Source organism: Dioscorea cayenensis, chromosome 8 (assembly GCF_009730915.1).
Source record: "Dioscorea cayenensis subsp. rotundata cultivar TDr96_F1 chromosome 8, TDr96_F1_v2_PseudoChromosome.rev07_lg8_w22 25.fasta, whole genome shotgun sequence".
Taxonomy (NCBI): Eukaryota; Viridiplantae; Streptophyta; class Magnoliopsida; order Dioscoreales; family Dioscoreaceae; genus Dioscorea; species Dioscorea cayenensis.
The window spans coordinates 15,770,908-15,793,133 of NC_052478.1; the positions used below are offsets into that span (position 1 = coordinate 15,770,908).

Genomic DNA, 22,226 nt, shown 5'->3' on the forward strand with positions numbered 1-22,226 from the left:
GTTCAAATGCAAAGTCATAAGTCGAGTTCAAGATGCAAGAATGTGTGTCAGCCTCCTTGTATTCAAGTTATCACAATAATTTGGAGGGGCACAAACTCAGTCACATTTGAGTATCCCGGCTTGTGCATTGATAGCTAGATCTTCACCAATGAAGCCATTTATTGAAGAAACAAGGTGCTCTACGACATAAACGTGTGCCCGTTTACGTTACCTCGATGATAACATGGATTTGGGAGTATTTCGGGACATTACTGTAGCAGGTTCTGTTCACAGCCAGCCGAAAAAGGGAAGTTCAGAGAATACACATGGGCGTGTGGACATTATCCACGCCCGTGTGGAATTTTCACAGGCCCGTGTGGAGAATCCACAGGGGTGTGTAGATACCCGATTCCAGCCCTATTTAAGGCCGATTTCAGGATTCTTTTCTCCATCTTTTCCCCAACTTGAGAGAGGGCGGCTTTGACATCGTCCTCCATTTGGAAGAAGGTTAGTGGGAGAGCTTTCGTCGGCATCGATCCGTCGAGGTGTATCCTAGGCCGGACAAAGGGACCTTTGGAAGAGTCAAGGCTTCTCCACAAGACCTTCGTCACGACTATTGAGGGGGTTTTCTATGGATTACTTGCTTTTACATTTGATTTCATTGTTGATTGTAACTAGCTCCATGGAGAGCTAAACCCCCTAGTGGGTACTTGGATTTGTGAACCCTAGGATGTATTTGTTCCATTAAACCTTTTATTATGCTTTCATTAATTGATGCTTTAATTGAGTTCCAATCTTGAATGTTTGACTGAATGAATACTCCCTTAGAGTGACACTAGGATTAATAGTTCTTATTGGTAACCCTTGTGAGTGAGTGACACAGCACGAGAGTTAGACAAAGCTAGATTAGAAAGGGTTGAGAGGGTGTGTCGAGAGGTAGCGGAGCGTCCCCTTTCCCCTCCGTTTGTGATTTATCCTACCTCCATTTCCTCGAGTTCTTTGCGGTCATAGTAGAGTGAATGGGCTAAGGGATGACATTCCGCTGGGGCTTAGTTGTAGAGGCAACGGAGTGAAGTGTCGAAGTGATTTTAGCACCTAGGGCTTAATTGTGACTAGGGACCTTCCACCTTGACCAAAGGGTTAGGTCTACATCTAGGAAGAGGATTTATCACTTGGAATCCCTAGAACTCATTGCGAATCTGTACGAGTGTGAGGTGTTGAGATTGTTCAATTTCTCCTCCGAGACATGTATAGAGTCAGGCATGGTTGACCTTAGATTTGGAACCATGTATTAAAGGATCTCCACGACTCATTAATGATTAGTTAGGAAGCATAATAGAGGGTTTTGCACTTGAACCGATCATCCTAGGCGGAACAATATCCAAGTACCCCATTTATATCGATTGTCTTACCTCTTCTTTACTTGTGCTTCTCTTTCTTGTCTCTTTTATTCTTATTTACATTACATCTTGTTAACAAAACCATTATTCATCTTTCACTTGGTTAAGAAACAATTTAAGTATTTTTATTCCCTACTCCATGTGGATACGATACCCACTCACCTGGGATTTTATTACTCGACAAACTCATGCACTTGCAGGACATACGCAAGGGGTGTTGTCACCCCTCTTAGGGTACCATTGTATTACTTGTGTACCACTATAGGCATTATTTTGAAACATGTTGTTCTAACCGATATAATCAACCTGCTTAGTGCTAGAAGGCCCCTCCTAAGATGGTACAATCAACCCTACTTGGTCACCCCAAGCTTCATAACTCATAACCAGTGCTTGTTGAACTTGCATAGCATTTAACCTCTTGGCAATAGCTTCCACCTGTGTTGCTAGGGTAGTCAATGCATCAACCTCATAAATTCCTGTAGACTTCACTAGCTTGTTTCTTTCTGAGCTCCACTGGTAGCCATTCGATGCCATGTCATCAATAAGAGTATAAGCTTCAGTTGGTTGTTTACTACAAAGAGAACCCCCGGCTGCCGCATCTAACATTTTCTTGGTAGCCAAGTTCAAACCATTGTACAAAATTTGAATCTACATCCACTCGACAATCCCATGTTGAGGACACTTCCTCAACAACTCCTTATACCACTCCCATGCTTCGTACAAGGTTTCGAACTCCATCTTTCGAAAAGAAGATATGTCATTTCTGAGCTTCATAATCTGTGCAGGAGAAAAGTATCGAGTAAGAAACTTCTCGAGCAACTGTGCCCACATAGTGATTGACCCTTGTGGCAAGGAACTTAGCCATTACTTGGCCCATCCTCACACTAAGAATAGAAAGAGTTGAAGGTGAACTGCATCCTCAAACACATTGTTTGCCTTGAATGTGTCACAGATTTCCAAAAAGTTCTTCAAGTGTTCATACAGGTCCTCGTCCTGAAATCTATCAAACTGACACATCGCTGCATCATCTATATAAAATTCAATTTTAGCTCAAAATAATTTGCCATCACAGAAGGACGAACAATGCTGGACCCTGCTCCCTCCAAGTTTGGCCTAGCATAATCTGAAATACTTCTTTGCTGATTCACAGCCATTGGTTCATTCTGATCAACCTCAATACTGATTTCCCCTGAACCTATGTCTCTAAGATTAATTTGTCTTAACCTTCTGTGCAATATTCTCTCTAACTCTAGATTAGGACTCACAAGTATAAAAAAGAAACTTCCTCTGGTCATGCAAGAACACCTGTAAACCAGTTCAGCAAAAAAACGAATCAAAAACAAAATAAAAATAAAAGAAAGTAAGATAGACTGAAATAAAGAAAAATAGCTAGATTACTAGATAGTAAAACTTTCTCAAGAGTTTCCAGTCCCTGGCGAACAGCATCAAAACTTGATACACCACTTGTGTATCTACAAGTGTATGGGTCATACAAAAAACAAAGTGTACCTAATAGGATCAGATAGTTGAATCCACAGGGACTGGTATAGCTCTCAATACTCGCTCATTATCCAGTATATAGCAGGTTCAAAGATTAGGGTTGAATTAATTAATCCACAAAAGAATAGAAGAATAGAGAAGAAAGAAGAGGCAGGGTTTGGGTTGAGGAAATAGCAGTGGAAAAGATAATGCCCCGAATTCATCCCCTTGACAAATGCAATGACTAGGCAATGATTCAAGAGTTTTCTTGGGCAGTGGTGAACACCACGGAGGGTTTGGTATGTATGTCCTTGGCTACGGCTCAGAGCGGACTTAACCTCTTTCCTAATGTGTGCCCTAGCTAGACAAGTATCATCCTCTAGACAGCAAATCAATCTAAGGTTAAATAGTAACTTAAAATGCAATGGCAACCCAAAGAGGAAAATAGCAACGCGAATTCATGCATACATGGCTAGTTGGCAAGTCCCCCATTAAGCTAGCAACATACAAGCATCAAGGCAAGAAACACATTGAATGATAAGCGATATGAACAACATGAAGACCACAAGGAAACTCAAGAATCAATTTCACTAAAATCAAAGCATTAGAAGTCAAGGTTCATAATCTGGGGCCCTGAAAGATAGTTAGCCTCTCATTGTCTTATAAACAACCATAGGAAAGCAACAAGAGAAATAGAAAGAATCCATTAAACTCTCTTCTTGCTTCAAAATCATGTCAGAGAAGGCTTGACACTAGTTATCATTGATGATCCTCATTTTCCATGCTTATCTCCCCTCCAGATCTGGCCCTAAATGGTGCTAACTGCTGCCCTAACTCGCACCTCCAAAAAAGGAGAAGAAGATACACTTGAAATCTAACTTTAGGGCTTAAATAACCCTTTCCCGACGTAAGCACGCCCGTGCTAATGGGCGTGCTAATGACCGTGCTTGGCTCCAGACCCTAGGGATTGATTTCTGCACAATTCCAGTAAATCACACAGGGTAAGCATGCCCATGCTTAATGCCCGTGCTTGGAGAGCATGCTCATGCAAGGCGCATAGTGACCCTGCTAATCTTCTCATGGAACTTCCAGTAAAATAGGGTAAGCACGCCTGTGCTTACAGAACGTGCTCCCTCAGCATGATGGTGCTAGCGGCAGTGAAACCGTGCTTCTTATTCTGTACAAACTCTAGTAAAATGCATGAGGGTTCAGCATGCCCATGCTTCCGACCGTGCTTCCAAGCATGGGTATGCTTCGGACCCTACTTGTCCTGAAACTTGTATTTCAACGCTGTTTTGCGTCAGAATTGGTCTCTTTCATTCCTTTTGGTCTCAAACCCAATTAATTGCACAATTTAGGAAACATTCCTCAAGTAGTATCGGTTTATCATAAAAACATGTTAAAATGACAAGTGAAACACACAATAGGGTATATAAAATATCTATATCAAATGCACTCATCACCACCCCTTGTGATGGAATGCCATAATGAATAAGGGTGACAGAAATCAGGAAGTCAAATGGCAATCTTGGGCAATCCATGCTTGTGACAAAACCTTGAACATATATCCACAAGAAAACCACGGAATCAACATAGCTCATAGACATATGCTCTCCATGTAATTGGAAGCAGATCCTTCCTGGTCAGCAAAGTCGGATAAAGGCACTATCGATCTTGAATGTACTGTGCACCTCTAAAGTAAGCTCTTCATAGAATAGCTTGTCAATCTTGAAAATGGAGAGTAAATGGTCGAAGCCCACCAACCATCAAATATCATCGACCAAACCCAAATGCTCAAATGTCTCCCAATCAAATGTGTGGGTTTGGGCGAATGGCTTCCTCTTCAATACATTATAATGCTCTTGGAAACAATCGTTAGCGAATTGCGGTATTGAAGGTGGGCTAGCTCGCTCTTGTGGACACTTAGATGCTAGGGGTTTTGTGTACGGCATAGTCCTACAAGCAAAAGAGCACAAATCAAGCCTAGAATGTCCCAAAATATGAAATATGAAAAATTGGCCGTAAAAATCCATGGAATCCAAGCAAGAAAAATGGCCCAAGCATGCAACTTGGGTCATGCTTCCACACAGAGGCCGCATGAGGCTCTGGTTAGGTCAAAAATGACCTAACCATTAGCCTCATGCTTGGATTTACACCATAAAATGCTCATATTTCATAAATACTATCATTCTCCAACATTAAACTTGGTTATTGCATCATTTTAATCATGAAAATCAAGAAGAATATGAAATTTAACCTCACCCAAGTTTGGAGAAGAAAATCCAAAAAGATGACAAAAACTCAAAGCTAAAAGTAGATTTGCAAGATGCGAGCTTGTAAGTGATGAGAGACTTGAAAATCTTTGAAATTTTAGCTCAAAATTGAAGGTTTTAATGGTAAAAAGGAGTTCAAGGAGAAGAGGAGATGTTTATAAAGAATAAGAGAGGAAGGGGATAATGGCCTAGTGTCCATCTAATGGACACATGCTGCATGCGGGTGCCATCCTTGTGTTGCCTAGATGCAGGTGCATGGAGGCCGCATAGCCCTCTGGTGGCTGTGCACAACCTCTGTGGACATATAGAGTCCATAAACCTCTCTGTTGATACCGTGTGGGTTGTATGCTGCCCGCACATCCTCCAATTTCCTGGTATCTTGTCCATACACATAAAATTCTCATCAAAATACAAATCATGATCATTAACAATGAAAAACACATTGATTTTATTCGATAAAAATAACAAAAATCCACTCAGCACACTTATGGTATCAAAATATGAATGAGATATCCGCAAGAGAAATAGAAAATGAAAACTCACACAACTAATAAAATCCAACCAAACAAATAAAAATTATGAAAACTTAAACTTGGGTTGCCTCCCAAGAAGTGCTTGTTTAACGTCATGAGCTTGACACATGTGGTCTTACTTTATGGAGTCTCAAAAAGAAAGGTCTTACCACCCAGCTTGCCTATTGGTGATGGAATTCCACCGGGTAGATTGAGTGAGAGCCAAGAGTCCATCTCGTACGCACCTAAGTCAAGCATAAATGAGGATTTTACCTTATTATCAATGTTGTTTATAGCTCGGATGGCTTTCTGATGCACTTTCTTCCAACCATTTTCCACGATGTCCCACCCATGCCATTTTCCTTCTTCATTGAGGGTGACACCGTCATTTGTTTTTCTGATGGCTTGCTCGGGGGTTCCTTCACCAACTCTGTCTTACTTGCTCTCATAAATACCTTCTAGATACTCATCCAATTGATTAAGCATCAACAATTCCTACATAATCACAAGGAACTAGTTTCATGTCATCAATTGCATAAGAGGTGTCATCTTGTTCCTTGGGGTGCTTCATGGCCTCAGGGAGCTTGAAGACGTCCTTTTCTTTACCCGCATAGACCATCATCTTCCTGTCTTAGAGGTCCAAAAGAGTGCGGGAAGTGGCTAGAAATGATCAGCCTAAAATGATTAGGACCTCTACATTCTTATTGACACCAAGAACAATAAAGTTAGCCGAGAAGACTAGATTGCTCACTTTTACTAGCACATCATTGACAATTCTGCGAGGCCTGACACATGCCTTGCGTGACCGCAAATGCACGGGTTGTCTAGTAAAAAAGTGTACAGGGTCAAGTTGTTGAATCCACATGGAACAAGAGTACTAGTAGTAACTTAAAACTGTGTTATCTAGCCTCGAAAAGGGAGTAAAACACACAAGTGGTAAACAATAAAAGGAAAGCAAGCAATAAAATCAATAGAGAGGAATCAATCAAGATAAATGGGCAACCTAGATAATGTTCCCCCTAGAATCTTATTATAAGTGTTGGACTAATATTATGCTTCCTAAATGGGTATAGTTGAGTCATGGGAGATCCAAAGACACACCAGTCCCTTTCTCTAAGCAACTGATGACTAGTCCCCTACGAGGTTCATCGGAGATTTCTCTCGATGCCTCACACCATATATGACCGCTTGGAGTTCTAGGGATCCCAAGTAATTAACCCGATTCATAAAGTAGATCGAAACCTATCTTTAGGTGATAGATCCCTAATCTCATACAAGGTCTTGGTGGAGAGTTCTCTCAAAGCCTAACACCACAAACAATTGTAAAGAATTCTTGGAATATGAAGATAGGGTTATCAAATGGGAAAGAAAAGGGGATGCTCCGCTACCTAATGGCTCACCTTCTCAAACCTCTTCAATCTTGATGAATTAATCCTAATGGTGATCTCTCTTATTAGTAGAGTTATTAGAATATATAGTGAAGCTAGATATAGCTAATAGGGATTGTATAGTAATGAAAACAAGAGATTGAAACTCAACATAAAACTCAATTAAAGGAAGCACAATAAAAGTCAATATAAGATTAGATTCTAGGGTCCACAAGCCCAAGTACCCACTAAGGGTTTAGCTCTCCATGGAGCATTACAAAATCCAATCAATGAATGAATGAAAATAAGTAAAATTCATAAAGAACTCCGCATTTGAATCTGTGATGATGGGCTTGATGAGCCGCTCCAACATCTTCAAGAATCCCTCCAACAAAGCTAGGTACATCACCTCCTAATCAAGTCTTTGGTGACTCTCCTAATAGCTATGATGATGGTAAAATTGATGAAAGTTGGTGAAGGAATGCTTCCTTAAGTGTAAAAACCTTCTCTCTAAACCAAAGCCATTTTTCCTTCTCAAACTTGAGAAAAAAGATACATAAAACTTCCATGATCAGCTTTTTAAATCTAAAAATTGGGGCTCCACATAGTCATGTGAAATGCCATGTATTGTTCTAGCATTACTACAGTAATTTTGCTGCATTAATTTTACTATAGTACATGACTACAATGTACGGGTGTGACTGTCCCTATGAGGCCACACAGCCATGTGGTAGGGTGTGTGGCTTCCTGGCTCTTCATACAATTGAAATCTCTTCTGAAAATCATACATAGGCTGGTACACATGCATATAACTACCCTTGTGCCCTTCTGCTATGTCAAAATGGCTCTAAAACTGCCAGAAATCGGCACACATGCCAATGTAGATGTTCTAGCCCATGTGTTTAGCCATGTGGCTCACAGATGAACTTCAAAAAATGCACCTTATCTTTGCTTCCTTTCAACTCAAATAACCTTCACACACTTATTGCACAAAATCACAAAAAATACGTGATACTAGTAAAAAAACATAATAAAAGTCATGCTTAATATACATAAAGTGATGTGTTACTATATATATAAACAAGCACTTATCAAGGGTGATGAATGGATTAATCAGCAAGTTGCAAGGTCATTCTTGTCAGTTCCAATTATTCAAGCCCCAACTTCAAAAAGAGCTTGTACAGGACGACATTTATACTTGCCCCCGAGTCAGCCAATGCCTTGGAATCCTTAATCTTGCATTCAATTTCTAACCCACCAGGGTCTTTGATCTTCTTTGGTAGATTTCTTTAGAGAATAGCCTAACAACTTTCCCCCCAAGAAAATGGAAGATGCTTTTTCTAATTTGAGCCCATTGGTAAGAAATTCCTTCATAAATTTGATACAATTCGGCATTCGGGAAAAATATTCTACAAGCGGAAAATTAATGTGAAGTCACTTTAATACTTCCATGAATTTCTTGAATTGGGTATTCTCCTTATCATTCCTCAATCTAGTTGGGTATGGAATTTTTGGTTGATATTCCCATATCGGAGATGGTCGATCTTCTTGAGGTTCCTTAGTCTTGCTGTGGTTGTCCTCAATGTCAACCTCATCCCCGAAGGTTGCATCTCTTACCACATCCTTTTTCTTCTCCACAAGTGGTCTAGTATTTGGCCAAACCTCAACTTCTCTATCACCCCTCAAAGTGATAGCCTTAAGCTGCTCTCATGGGTTGGCTTCAATGTTGCTAGAGAAACTCCCTTATGGTCGTTTAGAACTTGGCTTAGCCAATTACCCCACTTGGTTCTCAAGATTTTGAAGAGAATCTTGGACATTCCTCAAGGTAGTATTCACCGTGTCAAATCTTACTTGCTCACCATAAATCTTACCAACAACTCTTCTATAGAGAACTTCCTTTCCTTTGGTGGTGATGGTTGGTATTGGAAACCTAGAGGTTATGGAGGTCTCTGCTGCCCTTAGCCTCCCCGTTGGAAATTCGGCTGATTTCTCCACCCCATATTGTAGATATTGCCCTAGGGGTTGCCTTGGGGTCATGATCTACAACTCACAAAATCAACTTGCTCCATGGGAGCAATTGACATCCCCAAGATGGGACATTGAGTAACATTGTCTCGTCCTTCACATGTCACACATAGCATCACCACTTTCGAGTTTGAACTTACTTTCTTTGTCATAAGAAGATCGAACCTCCTTATCAATGCATCAACATTAGCCTCTAAAGCAATGATGTCATCTAATTCATGAACTCCAGCAACTCAGGTTTTTTATGCCTTTGGTGCTCAATGAGACTCATTTCTTGTAATGCCTTCAAATAATTGCTTAGCCTCACCATGGTATTTGTTGCTTAGTGAACCACTTGGTGCCACATCAATAAGTTGATATGTTTGATAATGCAACCCATTGTAGAGAATATAAACTCGCATCCAAGAGGTGAAACCATGACGTAGGCACTCTCACAAGAGTTCCTTGAAACTCTCCTAAGCTTTAAACAATGTTTTTGAATCCCTTTGATAAAATACAAAAATCTCTTGCCTTAATTTTGTCATTTTGCTTGGAGGAAAATACCTGTAGAGAAATTTTTTGACCATGTCTGCCCATGTCTTAATAGAACCCTAAGGAAGTGATGTAAGCCATTTATACACTACTCCTCTCAAACAGAAGGAACACAAACTAAGTCTAATCGTGTCATATAAAACCCCGTTCACCTTCAAAAGTGGCGCACATCTACAAAAATCTTGACAAGTGCTCGTTTGGGTCTTCATCTGTGAACCATCAAACTATGCTGTATTTTGAATCATTCTGATTGAGCAAGCCAAATCAATGTTATTGCCATTCATCATTGAAGCTTTAACACTAAAATCTTCTCTTATAAACTGTCGTCGCTCATAACCAGAAAATGTTTTCCTCTGTTCGGCCATGGTAGAGGATTCACTATCCAACTCTACAAACCTCTTAGGATTCGCACAGGCCATACACAAGTTGCTTGCAAAAGAACATTAGAAGAATGCGAAATGTTGCACGAAGAATAAAAAGATGAATGAAAGACAAGTAAATGAAAAAATAAATAAATAACAAAAAATTACTAAAGTAGTGAGGTAGGTGTTTTCCGAGTATCCTCGGGTCCGTGGTAATGGTGCCAAAACCTTGATGGTGAGGGTGCATATCGTCGAAGAATGACTACACTACTCCCCGACCACAAGTGCATGGTTGTCAAGTAATAAATCTCCCGTGCATGAGCAAGAGAGGACCGTATTCCCCAAGAAGTACTATTGCATTTTCTTTGACGACACTATCTAGTCTACAAAATGGAGATGATTATTTAATTGTAAGTAATGTATAAAGAAACAAATATAAAAGACACCACATGAACTAAAAGTTGTGTAAACATAGAGGATAAGAAGGCCTTAGACAAGGATCCCCTCTGGAGAATAGCAATGTAAGGATGAATTGAGAAAAAAGTATGATGTTAGCTAGGCTTTGGTCTACGATAGTCTAAAGTCAACTATTCTAGAACCTCCGGTGATAGCAGTTCATAGTTTATACTTTCGTGTCTAAGCTTTGCTCTAGGTTGCGAGGTAGTGCCACAACGGAGTTGAGTTCCACTGTGAGTTTTTCGCTCTTGTCCTCTGCATCCTCCTCCTTCTCCAGTTGCTGCAGCCACACCGGTGGTGATCTTAGATTTTTTATCTTTTTTTTTATTTTTATAATAATATTTTAATGAAAAAAAAACCATGCCAGTAGTAGTTAACAGAAAAATTAACATGCGTTAGTCTCTAAACTAGTTTTTGTCAATATCAAATAATAGAGATACTCAATCGGTAACAAATTGAAATAGATGGATTGAAGAGGTAAGGTGCACAAGTTAGACCATTTGGAGTATTACACCTTATTTCTTATTGTTTGATGGATTGATTTCATTATGATTGTTTTGTTGTTTGCCAACATTATCACACTGGCTATGCCCTTTACTCATTTATTTTGAGTTCAAGTTGATATGATAATTGCCAATAAATGGCTTTTTGCTAGGAACGAAGTGAACATCTTACAAGCATATTGCAGTCAAGATCATCGAATTCCTAGTAGGATAAAATTTTATACATTCCTAGATGATCATAGAAGACAGATTTTTGAAAAAAATAAAAAATAATAATTGGGTGGGAGAGCCTAATCATAAAAATATTATATCAGAATTAAGCTGATTGTTTAGAGATTAGCGAAAAATAAAATATGCAGGCAGGCGCCCATCAATGAATAGATGTAATGCAAAATATTTGCCCGTGCTAAATTATAAAGACCCTTAAAATTTGTATTAATTTTCATCAAATTAACCCCAATTCCTTATTATAAACCTTTTATATATTATTCGGAACGAGAATTTGGAATGCCAGCCTCAAAATTTTAAGATAAAATTCTATTTTGGGTTATTTCGTACTCTTTTTTTTTTGGGCTCTTACATTTCCCAATTTTTTGTTTTGGCCCATTCAATAAAAAGGCCTCAGAGCTGTTGCTATATAAAAGCACTTTCGGATCATGAACTAGGAATGTCTTATTTTTAAATATTGAAGCGGTTTCTTCACGATCGATAGTTTTACAACTCTAGCAAGTCAATTGTTAAAACTAAGATTCAATGCTTTGAATATGACATAAAGATGCTCTGCACACACTGATACTCGCAAAAAATTAATTCTCACAATTCTGTGGGAAATCAGGACTGCCTGTTATTTTGTTGTTGTCAAAGAAAAACAATACATGACAATGCTGTGACCACAAATCTGTTCCTACATATATATTTCAATAATCTACATATGTGAGAATAACCACCCACATTCCAATGCCCCTCAATACAAGAAGAAAAGAAATTCATGTACCTCCCTCTTTTCCACCAGTGAACAGGACTTTTCCTCAAAGAAATTCTGCAATCATCTCAGATGGATGAACACAATTCTCTCTTTACTCAAAATCATTGCTTCCAAAATTCATTGATCTGCCAAGAATTTTATTTTAAATTCTATTCCATATAAACCTGGGAACTCCACATCTTCAACTTGGTAACAGTGCTTGCATCCTTAGCACCTGCAGCTCAGACAAACAACGATCATATATGCAATCCACTTATCATTGGTAAGAACCTTAGTCATAAATCAGCAGGGTTTCACTCAGGATCATGACTCAAACTTGGAGGCCCCTGCTGTAAGAGATGAGAAAAGTCCTGCAGCTGGGGCAGGAAGCATGTCTCCAATTGTTGACATGCCCTTGAATTTGCTAACTTGGCTATCAGCAGAAAGCATAGATCCCCACCGTGATGTGCTCTCTCCAAACTTGCTTCCAACCTAGAAGTGACAGTAATTCATTGCCATTAGAGGTAATCATATACAGAAAAGGGTACTGATGCCATGACAATGAAGAACCAATTTTACAGGTGAATAACCTGAAGTTACACTTATGTTGAAATCACTGATAAGCATGATGAATTAGTAAAACCCATGTCAATAAAAGAGTGTGTGATCCTTTAGTTGAATCAAATGTTCAAGCTGTCATAAGTGTGATTTCTAGCATGTTGAAATTGAGCAACTAAATTTGGCTCATAGCACCTGTCTCCAGGTAACAGAACAGGACCCTGATAGTCTGGGGTGATCACAATCCAGAGTTCATATAGCTTCCAATTGAACAGAACAATTTCTTCAAGCCATTTATATCCATTACAAGCCTAGATTCTAATGAACTTCCATTTTAATATATTCAAACTTCACCTATTGTACTCTTGACGGCCATTAATTGGCCATTAATTGAACATCAAGATTACATCTAAAAAGCTCATGGTCTATATGCATCACAACCCTGAATAATAGGCCCTTTGACCGAATGATATACCTGGGTCATGAAGGACTTCAGCAATGGTGTGGCAACTCCAAAACTCATAGTATCATCCATATCAGGCTTTGGTAACTGTTGGCCATTTGAATGAGTTTTCCACGGACTCAACGATGCATCATCTGTGGATGACTGAAGAGCAGATTTATGCATGCCTCTTGAAGATAGGACAGGAGCACTGCAAAGTAAAATTATGAACAGAAAATATGCAGAATAGTTAAATAACAAACGAAATAATCATTAAAGTAAAAACAAATGGCTTCTAATACGAAAAAGTGAAATACATGATATTTCACCAAACTTATAAATCAAACAACCAACTTTGAGGCGCACACAATATCACTTATATTTTTTAAAATTTTCACTAAATATTTATTATGGCTAAGCGTAATATTTAGGTTCTGACCATTGAATTTAGGTAAAACAAAAATTTTTATTTTTAAAAAAAAAAACACTTGCATTTTGTCAGTCAGAACACTTCAATTCCCTAAACCATAAAAATTATTGTTTAGTTGCAGAGGCTATGCTAGTCTCATCAGAAGAAGACTAATTCTATTAATACCCTTACTTTGCGTATAAATCATGGTGGAAAATATAGTTATACCATGACATTGATTAAATACACACCCTCACAAAACCAAATCAAACCCCCTTCATCAGCGCATCTTTATCCCATGCTGGTTGTTTTCCCTTCACCTCATTGCTCCTTGACTACTATTATACATCATTGCAAATCAATCAGCTCAATAAACATACTTATGTACCTTAATTTGATGTTCTGGTGAATTACTTCTCTTTTTGCAACGAAATATAAAAATTTATCATAATACAATATAGTTGTAAATTTATTAACATAGCCCATAGCTAAAAAAAGTTCTATTAAAGGATAAGCAACAAATTTAGCAAATAGTGCCCTAACCAACACCTAGTCCGCCCAAATGACAGTTTTATTCCTGAATTTAGTCCACCATCCATCCAACACTCAAAGACTGACCTTCCTTTTGGTACTCCACTTAATCTAGTCCTCCCACTTAACACTCATCGCTAATACTTATTGACACACAAATCAAATACAACCTAAGGAAATTTCATTAATAGAGAACCATTATCATGGGGCAAATGACAGATGATCCCCTACATAAGGACACCATTAGACATTAACAGAGCTATCATAACTTGCAAAAAAATAAGTTTAAGTAATTAAAATTTGTAAGAGTTTGTTGATGTACCACATCCTACCACTTTGCAAACCTTATGTCAAATATAGCAAGGAAAAGTTCAAGAACAACTTGTAGGTAGAAAGAACAAGAAATTCCATGTACCAAGCCACAATGGATTCTTCAAAATCTTCTTTTGATTTTTAAATAAGCAAATACCAAAAATTAGCCCATATAAATTAAAGGGTAAATAACTTAAAAGTCCTTGAGAATTTTTATTAAGATGATTTAGCTCCTCTGACTTTTCTGTTTATATTTTATCCTTGCTATATCAAGCACTTCCTCATTCCTCCCTCTCTTAGGTTAGAGTTGTTTATTTATTATAATTATTACTATTATTAATGACAAGATTACCCTCCTGTTGGAGAAGGACAGAAACACATCAGGCTGGCACTGATAAGCCTGAGCACCATGAGGTGGCGCTATGGAATCCAGCAGGCCAAGCCAAGCTCAGCACACATGCACCAAGCCATTCCAGTGCCAACCAAGCCAGCCAGGAAGGCCATGAAAGATGATAGTTGGAAAATGGCAAAGGTAAAGGAGAATGATAGTAGAGTCATTTCCATACTTAATTTTAGTGGGTTAAGTGTGATCGGATCTTACAAGTAAATAATTTAAAAATGAGGAATCTCAAAAGCAGTGGTGCAAATTGGTAGATTTATTGGAAAAGTGATACTTTGCCAGGGACATTATTATGTCGCTTTCCTCTTCTTATCAAGCTCGTAATTTTCCCATTATTTGCATTTCCTAATTGCCACTATTAGGGGAAAAGGCTATTGATATTATGTGGGTACAATCCAGTATAGCAGAATTTACAGGAACTTGTATCAGCTAAAAAATGAATTAGTTCTAACCATTTTTCCTACTACTGCCAAGTTCATTTGAGTCTTTCAGTAGTACGCCAAGTTCATTTGAGTCTTTCAGTAGTACAATGCCTGATATATCCGATTGCAATCATATTAAAAAGCCCATACTTAATATCCTAAATTATAATACTGCAGTCTCAACAATCAGGTATTATTCAATTTTAGGTTCCTTCAACTGATTCTATATATGCCTGTTACTAATCTTATAATTGTTTTCATAAGCTACTCCTCCCACCTCCTGACCTTGATATTCTGGATTGACAAAGGAACACTACCACACCACTGTGCAACTGTTTGCAGCATTGATTTGTTCATCAACAATACAATCACAAGAATATGTCCTAGCAAGCATTCTAAAGCAGAAAAGTTAAACAATGAAAAAAAACCAAAAAAAAAAAAAAAAAAAAAAAAAGGAAATACCTGATTGGGAGGTATTTAAATCGTGGCACTGTGCCACACCTCAAAATATTTGAGTCTGTATTTGACTTTGTAGGCAATTTTTGAACAGTGTCAGTGTACATGCGATTGAGCTGAACCAAGAACCCAAAAAGAACAGCATACCGCTTATATGATTGCTTTTCATTTTCCCAGAGATAAGGCTCATAGCTGCAATAATAAATAAATAAATAAGATATAACAAAGTCAAAACTTCGTATCTCACCAGCCCGATGATAATTTCTTTGATAAAAAGTATAACAATGATAATATAAGTAATGTTTTCTTCATTAGCAATTGGAATTAATCAGTTGTCTCCAGAAATTAATGAGTGAAGAATCAAATTTCTACTTCTCATACCAATGTGCTTAAAGGCAGAACTTACGTAGCCCAATCAATAGGATCAAGCCTTTGCGAAAGCCTATGTATTAGTCGGGTCACAGGCTCTGAACTCAGAGATCCAGATTGAAATTGTGACGCCATTCTTCTAACAGGTGGTAGTGGTGTGTTTGTGTCCGATTCAGAGTTGTTGGCTGTAGGATCTCTGCCCCCTGATAAAACATCAGCACAGAATCGTAGGTCTAACAAAATTTGCAGAACTCCTTTCTCTGACACCCGAGAATCGTGAGCCTCAATAGTTGGAGTAAAATCTGCATATATGTCGACCACCTATATCACAAACCCAGTTAGTCTGAAAAATGACTGCACAGACTACTGGGACCACAATATACTGCTGTCAATGTATACAAGCAAGCATCTATTTAAACAGAAAAAATAGTAACTCTTCAAAGATGAAGATGGCTAAAAATATTCAGTTAAGACAAAGATCAAAGAGCATTTTAGGGTGAGATGACATTGAGGTGATGAATACATGCCAAATGTTAAACTATTCAGTATTTTTTATTTTATATTTTGACTTCATATTATAAAAGTATAAAGCATGATTTTAGCGATTGCTGTACTTTCTACTTTGACGGGTCTGTTTATATGCTTAAGAAATAAAATAAACTTTCAAACAATATAAACTTTATGAGACAAAGTTAGTTAAAATAAAATCATGACAAAACATGCTTGTTTAAAAAGTAATAGAACAAAATCAACAAATATAGATATAGGCATAGCTTTAGTGAGGACAATATATAAATATAGACATAGCTTTGACTTATCAATTGTTATAAGCAGTTCAACATTGCACGAAAGTTATAACTCATGATGAAATCTAGGATCAAATTCTAATTTATGAGGTTCCCCTTCCGTAAAACTGTGACACATGATTATGAAGCATGTTCAATGTGCTAGGTTAAAAATAAGGTCAACTCCTAAAAGATGCAGACAACAGTAATACCTTGAAAACATCATCCTTAATAATATCAGAATATTTTATTGATATTCACATTATTCAACAAAAGACTACGATTTTGATTTCATGAGGGACATGAATTCATTCTCAAAATAAAGATTCATACCTTCTTCAACAATCTCCAGGCAAAATTTTGCAGTATAATTTTGTCTAGGACATGACCACCAACTTTATGGATTTGTAGACATGATTGGAAAATAAAAGAAGTAATGTAAAGAGAAGGCATTGAAGGCAGAGATATTTTCATCTCTACGGTGCCATCACTAGAATCCTCTTGTTTGATGACAGTTGTTTCCCAACCCTGTATAGACAGTATATGAGACAATCATATAACTAATAATCCCCAAGAGAACAATGAAACTGAGCAATCAAAATACCATGTTGCAGTTTAAAATGGCAAAACCTTATTCTAGAAAATAGAATCTAGAGCTAAGAACTCCAACAACTACAAACATACCAAATTTCACAATATTAACAGAAGCGGATAATTCAAGATTTGTCCTGCAATTTATGTAATTCTTAGATAGAAACCAAGATAGTTTGCATATTTTGAGCTCAAAAGTTGAAATTTGCTTGACTAATAAAAACATTTTTTGATCAACACAGCTATCATGATTACCTTCTCCGGAATTACACGTAAATTCTTTGAAGGAAACAAATCAAGAACAGTGCCATAGATCAATGAAGTGAACAACATTGGTTATCACATTTCCTACAACATATTTTAGCTCAAATCAACCAAAATTCCTAACATATTATCAAATACTTTCATGGCAACATCTGTTCCATCTTCTAAATGAGGTGAGCAATGTTGGTTATCGCACAAGCTCATAAACTGTTGATTCTTTCTTAATAATTTCTTCAACTGAAAAAACTACCTTTTCATCAATTGCATTACATACAACGCAATAAATGATTTACAAAATGCCTATGAATAAAGCATGGTCCTCTAGCAGGAAAAAAAAACAACAAATTTAATCAGCAAATCTACCATCTCAAGTGTCAAGCATAGATCATAGGAAAACTACATCAAGTAACTATTAACCATGATAATAATGTAGTTGGTAGGCCTAGCTGAAAGTCATAATTCATTTTCTGTCTCAAATAATAAAATAGCTCAATCCTAAGTAGATAGGTCAAAGTGCAATTTGGCTCTCAATGAAATCAATATAGATAGTTGAAAGAGTACTTTTCATAGCATCCCAAAGCAAGAAAAGGTTAACTTCAATCCCTAAACTAAGAAAAAAAAATTCAAAGGAAGTTCTCCTAAACAAATGGAAATGTGAGTCACTTTGGTCTTACATTTCTTAGTCTTTCCAACTTCAGAGACCAAAAATGAATCATTTTTGCATTTAGTGACCAAAACATACATAGGGGTATAGTTCAAGGACCAAGAATGCACTTCCAACATAAGATACGCATTAATAACACCTCAAAAAAAAAAATTAAAAGAATTAAAAAAAGAATTAAAAAAAATAGTTGCTTAAGTACAAACTAATATTACAAGTTGTCTCTCGTTAAATATACTATGTTCATCTCCCTAAAAACTCTAATATTATTTAAAAATAAAATACCAGTAGAGAACCTTTTAATTTTGTAACTAGGGTTCACTGATGTGCTGCCTATTTGATGCTTGCTTCTAATAAACCTATAGTGTCAAGTACAAATTTCAATAATGTCAAAATTGCAAAACTAATCCAATCACCAATAATTCATAAAAATGTCCTCATCACAAAAATTCAGGAGAATTAGTTTGCAAGCACAAGAGATTAGGCAAATATGACAGTACACTAAATGTTAAAGCTATAAGAAACATTCATGGCAAACAAGTAAGAGGACCTGATGCATCATTTATTCAGTTATTGAAGAAGGTGAAACCTTTAAATTTATCAAAGATTTGAATGAGCAAATATGAATAGTGATGTCAGAGTAGAAGCTATGTGGCTACAGAGCATAGTTAGCTCAACACAGAAAAAAGATTAAACATAATGTATATAAGAAAACCACTTTAGGGCACAAGGAAAAAAGTAACAACGACTAGTTTAGATCTGAATACAAAGCAAGGATAACAATGATCTAACAAGAAAGCAAAGGCTAAATGAACTGCAAAACACACTCACCATATCCTTGATGTCTAAACTTAATCTATCTATCATCAGAGATCCATCTGACTTAATAACTAAAACAATTTCTTTTGACCTAGTTCTATGACTAGCCAATCTAGCCAATCTACCTAAAGAATTTCAACCCAGAATTGGCAGTAATAATAACAAATGTTTTACTATAGCTATAGAAAAATATTAACTTCTATCTCCCTTCGTCACATTATAAGCAATTGTGAGCAACAGCCCACATGAAAACATTATTTTGCAACAAAAGAACAGTCATGTCTGATTCTCTGTTTTATAGGTGAGGTAGTGGCCTTGTCCCCCTACGTTTAGCAATGACATTCACATAACATTTTCAAACTATGTTATGATTGTTATTTGAAGAATAAAACATTTTCAAATGCACATTCTCAAGTTAAATGGATTGACAATTGTTTACAGAATATCTATAAATTAATTCACATACCCGCAAAGCAGTTGATGAAGATAGCGCATCATCTTTTCTGAGATCATTGGAAAGAATAGAAGATAGTTCATCAGACACCCATGTTATCCACAAGCTATGAGCTTTGACACAAAGTTCTTGCAGTCTTTTGTTGAGTTCATCAAGCTTAGGGTTTGTACCATCATCCGCTACAAACAAAGCAGCAGCTGCTGAAACCATCTGCCTCCTAGTACTATCACTGAATTGCCTTCTAGGGCTTCTTGGACTATCTATCACATTCCGTCTAGGTGTAAAGGAGACTGGAGAATCAAATGAGACTTTAGATTGTTTTGAGAAAGGTGATTGCGGCATTAGAAGCACAGCACTACTTCTTTCTTTCACCCATTGTCGTGGAGAACCAAGTATCAATGGTATATGGCTAGAATGGTTCCTTAATGCAAACAAGAGGTGCCCAATGAAAAGGGACCTCTCCACGACCATAGAAGATGGCTGAGAATTCTTGTCCTTTGAATTCTTTCCTAAAGAATCAGAAAGCTGCCCAAGTTCATCTTCAAGTTCTTTCAGTATGGCCGATATGGTGTTGTAACAACTATCTTGGAGATATGGCACTACTTCCTTCAATCTCGAAGTAGAATTGAATGACTCTACAAAGCATAAGACATCGTCTAGTATGCTTCCACATCTAGTATCCACCGCATCCCTGATCTGACCAACTTCAGGTCCAAAATAAGCATTGAGGCAACCTTTGAAGTCATGTTCATCACTGATTGGTTTCAAACTATACAAAGGCCCTGCCTTGCAATGATTCGGATCTGAAAACCATACTCCTCCACCAGTGGAAGGTTTCTTCAGATAAGCGTGGAAATCATTTCCATTGGTATCACGGGCTACAATAGCTTCCACAGATTCCTTTACACTGGTCTTCCGCAAATCCTCAAAACTAGAGAATACAATCTCTTTCATCTTTCTCAAGAAGGCCTCCTCCAACCTATCTTCAAGAATGTCCTTCCCATCTTTCAAGATGAGCCCACAAATCTGGCTCCAGGGAGACTCAATCTCTGATCCAAAAACACTCTTAAGCCACTGCTCCAAGCTTGCCTCCAACCCTTCTCGTTTGTCCAGAGCCTCATGCACAAGCTTCTCAGCAGATGCCAAACCATGTCCATTCTCAATTACATCAATCAATCTTTTCCCATTTGCCAAAGCTCCAAAGATCTCATCACAGCAGTCCTTCAACCATGAAGAGCAAGTATTGGCCACAAACTCTGGTTCAAGAAGAACCATTGCAGACTCAAGCCTCTCGCGGTATGATTTCCAAATCCTCACCTCCTCCTCTGGATTTGGAATTCCTCCAAAGAGCTGAGTTCCCGGAGGCGATCCCAGAACCTTCTTATAAAACAACGGCATCTCATTCAAAGCAAGAACGAAAAGCTCACCAACCTGCCCCAAGCTGGCCCGAATTATCCGAACAACATCACACATCAATGCAGTAAAAGATTCAAGATTGGAGCAAGAGCCGGCGATCTTCTGAGAAATCCACAATCGCCGGGAATCAAGAAACAGAGACAAGATCTGCTGGGGGGTGAGATCATCAATGGTGGCAGCGGCAGCAAGGGCGTCGGCATAAGAAGCAACAGCAAGGCCAGGCTCTGAGAGGCGTTCGCGGCTGCGCAGCGAGATCTGAGGGCGAAAACTCTCGACGATCTGCCACTGATGCGCAAGAAGGCGAAACTTGGAGAGGATCTCAGAGTCGACGAGGAGACCATGGACAGCGCGGGCGCGGAGGTAGCGGCCAGCGGCCTCGAGAAGCATGGATTCGTCGAGACAGCCCCAGATGTTCTCGGAAGTGTCAACGAGGTACTTGACGCGGGCGGCGAGGGCGAAGGTGCGGGCGCGGGCGGGATCACGGGCAGGGGAAGGAGAGGGGCGGGACTCAGGGTCCGAGGAGAGGGAGGAGAGGGAGGAGGTGATAAGGGAGAGGTTGGAGGAGATGGAGTCGCAGGAAGAGCGCATAAGGAGGATGGAGTCAGCAGAGTCGATAAGGTCGCGATAGCTCCGGCCAACGAGCTGCCGGAGTTCTTCGCTCTTGGCGTCAATGTCGAGGCGGGTGGAGGACTCGATGGAGCGGATCTGGGCGATGGGTTTCGAGCGGAAGAGAGCTTCGGCATCGCGGGGAGAAGGGTCGGGCGAAGGCGGCGGCGGTGACGCCTGGGAGGCGCGGGTGGGAGTCCTCATTGGCTCCGGCGAAGGGAAATGCGGGAAACGCCGACGAGATCTGGAATGGCGCAAAGGGAAGGAGAAGAAAGGCGTTGAGCAGTGGCGAGGGAGAAAATGGAACGTGGTTGGAATTTGGTATTAAAAAAAATTGGTAGCTACCGTGTGAAAATAAAAGGTCAAAAACCTGTTGAGTAAATTTTTGATGTGGTCACTGTTGCGTAAGGTTGTCAGACCCGGATCGGTTCAATCGAAAAAATAAGAAACCGGATAAGAAACCGGTCATATTGGTGGTGTTAACCCGTGACCCGAGTGGTTCAATCAAGAACCGGTTGACCGGGTCAATCGGGTCATAATGTTTAATTTTTTTTTTTACAATATTTAATAATTTATTATTATTTTTTCATTAGAAACTACAAAATCGTGTATATTTATTAATATTAATTTATAATTTATAGTGGAAATTGCCAAAAAACCCCTAAGTTTGTAATATTACCAAAAACACCCCATTAGTTTTGCAATCCCTAAAAACTCTTCCTTTTTAAACTATATGGTTTTCAAACCCCCAAAGCATATAACGGATGTCAACGGAGTGATTTTCAAATTTTATGGACAAAAATGCCCTTGCATGGGGAGTCAGTGGTGCAGTAGTTTTCGCGATTTGAGAGGAAGTGGGGGGAGGGGTTCAGTAGGGTAA

The 22,226-nt window shown here is 38.5% G+C and overlaps 1 protein-coding gene and 2 non-coding genes across 3 annotated transcripts; 2 read left to right on the forward strand and 1 right to left on the reverse strand.

The window, feature by feature from the left end:
• Positions 1-2,043: 2,043 nt before the first annotated feature.
• On the forward strand, positions 2,044-2,150 carry LOC120267998. The gene has a single exon (XR_005538668.1). It is a non-coding gene; the product is annotated as a small nucleolar RNA R71 (small nucleolar RNA).
• Positions 2,151-9,446: 7,296 nt separating this feature from the next.
• Positions 9,447-9,553, forward strand: LOC120268106. The gene has a single exon (XR_005538776.1). It is a non-coding gene; the product is annotated as a small nucleolar RNA R71 (small nucleolar RNA).
• Positions 9,554-11,680: 2,127 nt separating this feature from the next.
• Positions 11,681-21,651, reverse strand: LOC120266889 (conserved oligomeric Golgi complex subunit 1). The gene is made up of 6 exons (XM_039274537.1): positions 19,337-21,651; positions 16,869-17,063; positions 15,788-16,071; positions 15,388-15,573; positions 12,885-13,062; positions 11,681-12,343 (listed from the first exon to the last, which is right to left on the reverse strand). The coding sequence occupies exons 1-6, from the start codon at positions 21,548-21,550 to the stop codon at positions 12,176-12,178; spliced, it is 3,225 nt and encodes a 1,074-aa protein (XP_039130471.1). The 5' UTR covers positions 21,551-21,651; the 3' UTR covers positions 11,681-12,175.
• Between the last annotated feature and the right edge of the window lie 575 nt (positions 21,652-22,226).

What these genes read in the sequence shown, in the direction of transcription:
- LOC120266889 (XM_039274537.1), bottom strand. Translation starts at nt 21,550, where the DNA reads ATGAGGACTCCCACCCGCGCCTCCCAGGCGTCACCGCCGCCGCCTTCG. An exon ending in CTTCATCAACTGCTTTGCGG is followed by an intron (nt 17,064 to 19,336) that starts GTATGTGAATTA and finishes CTGTCTATACAG; the next exon opens with GGTTGGGAAACAACTGTCAT. An exon ending in TTTAAATACCTCCCAATCAG is followed by an intron (nt 13,063 to 15,387) that starts GTATTTCCTTTT and finishes TTTACTTTGCAG; the next exon opens with TGCTCCTGTCCTATCTTCAA.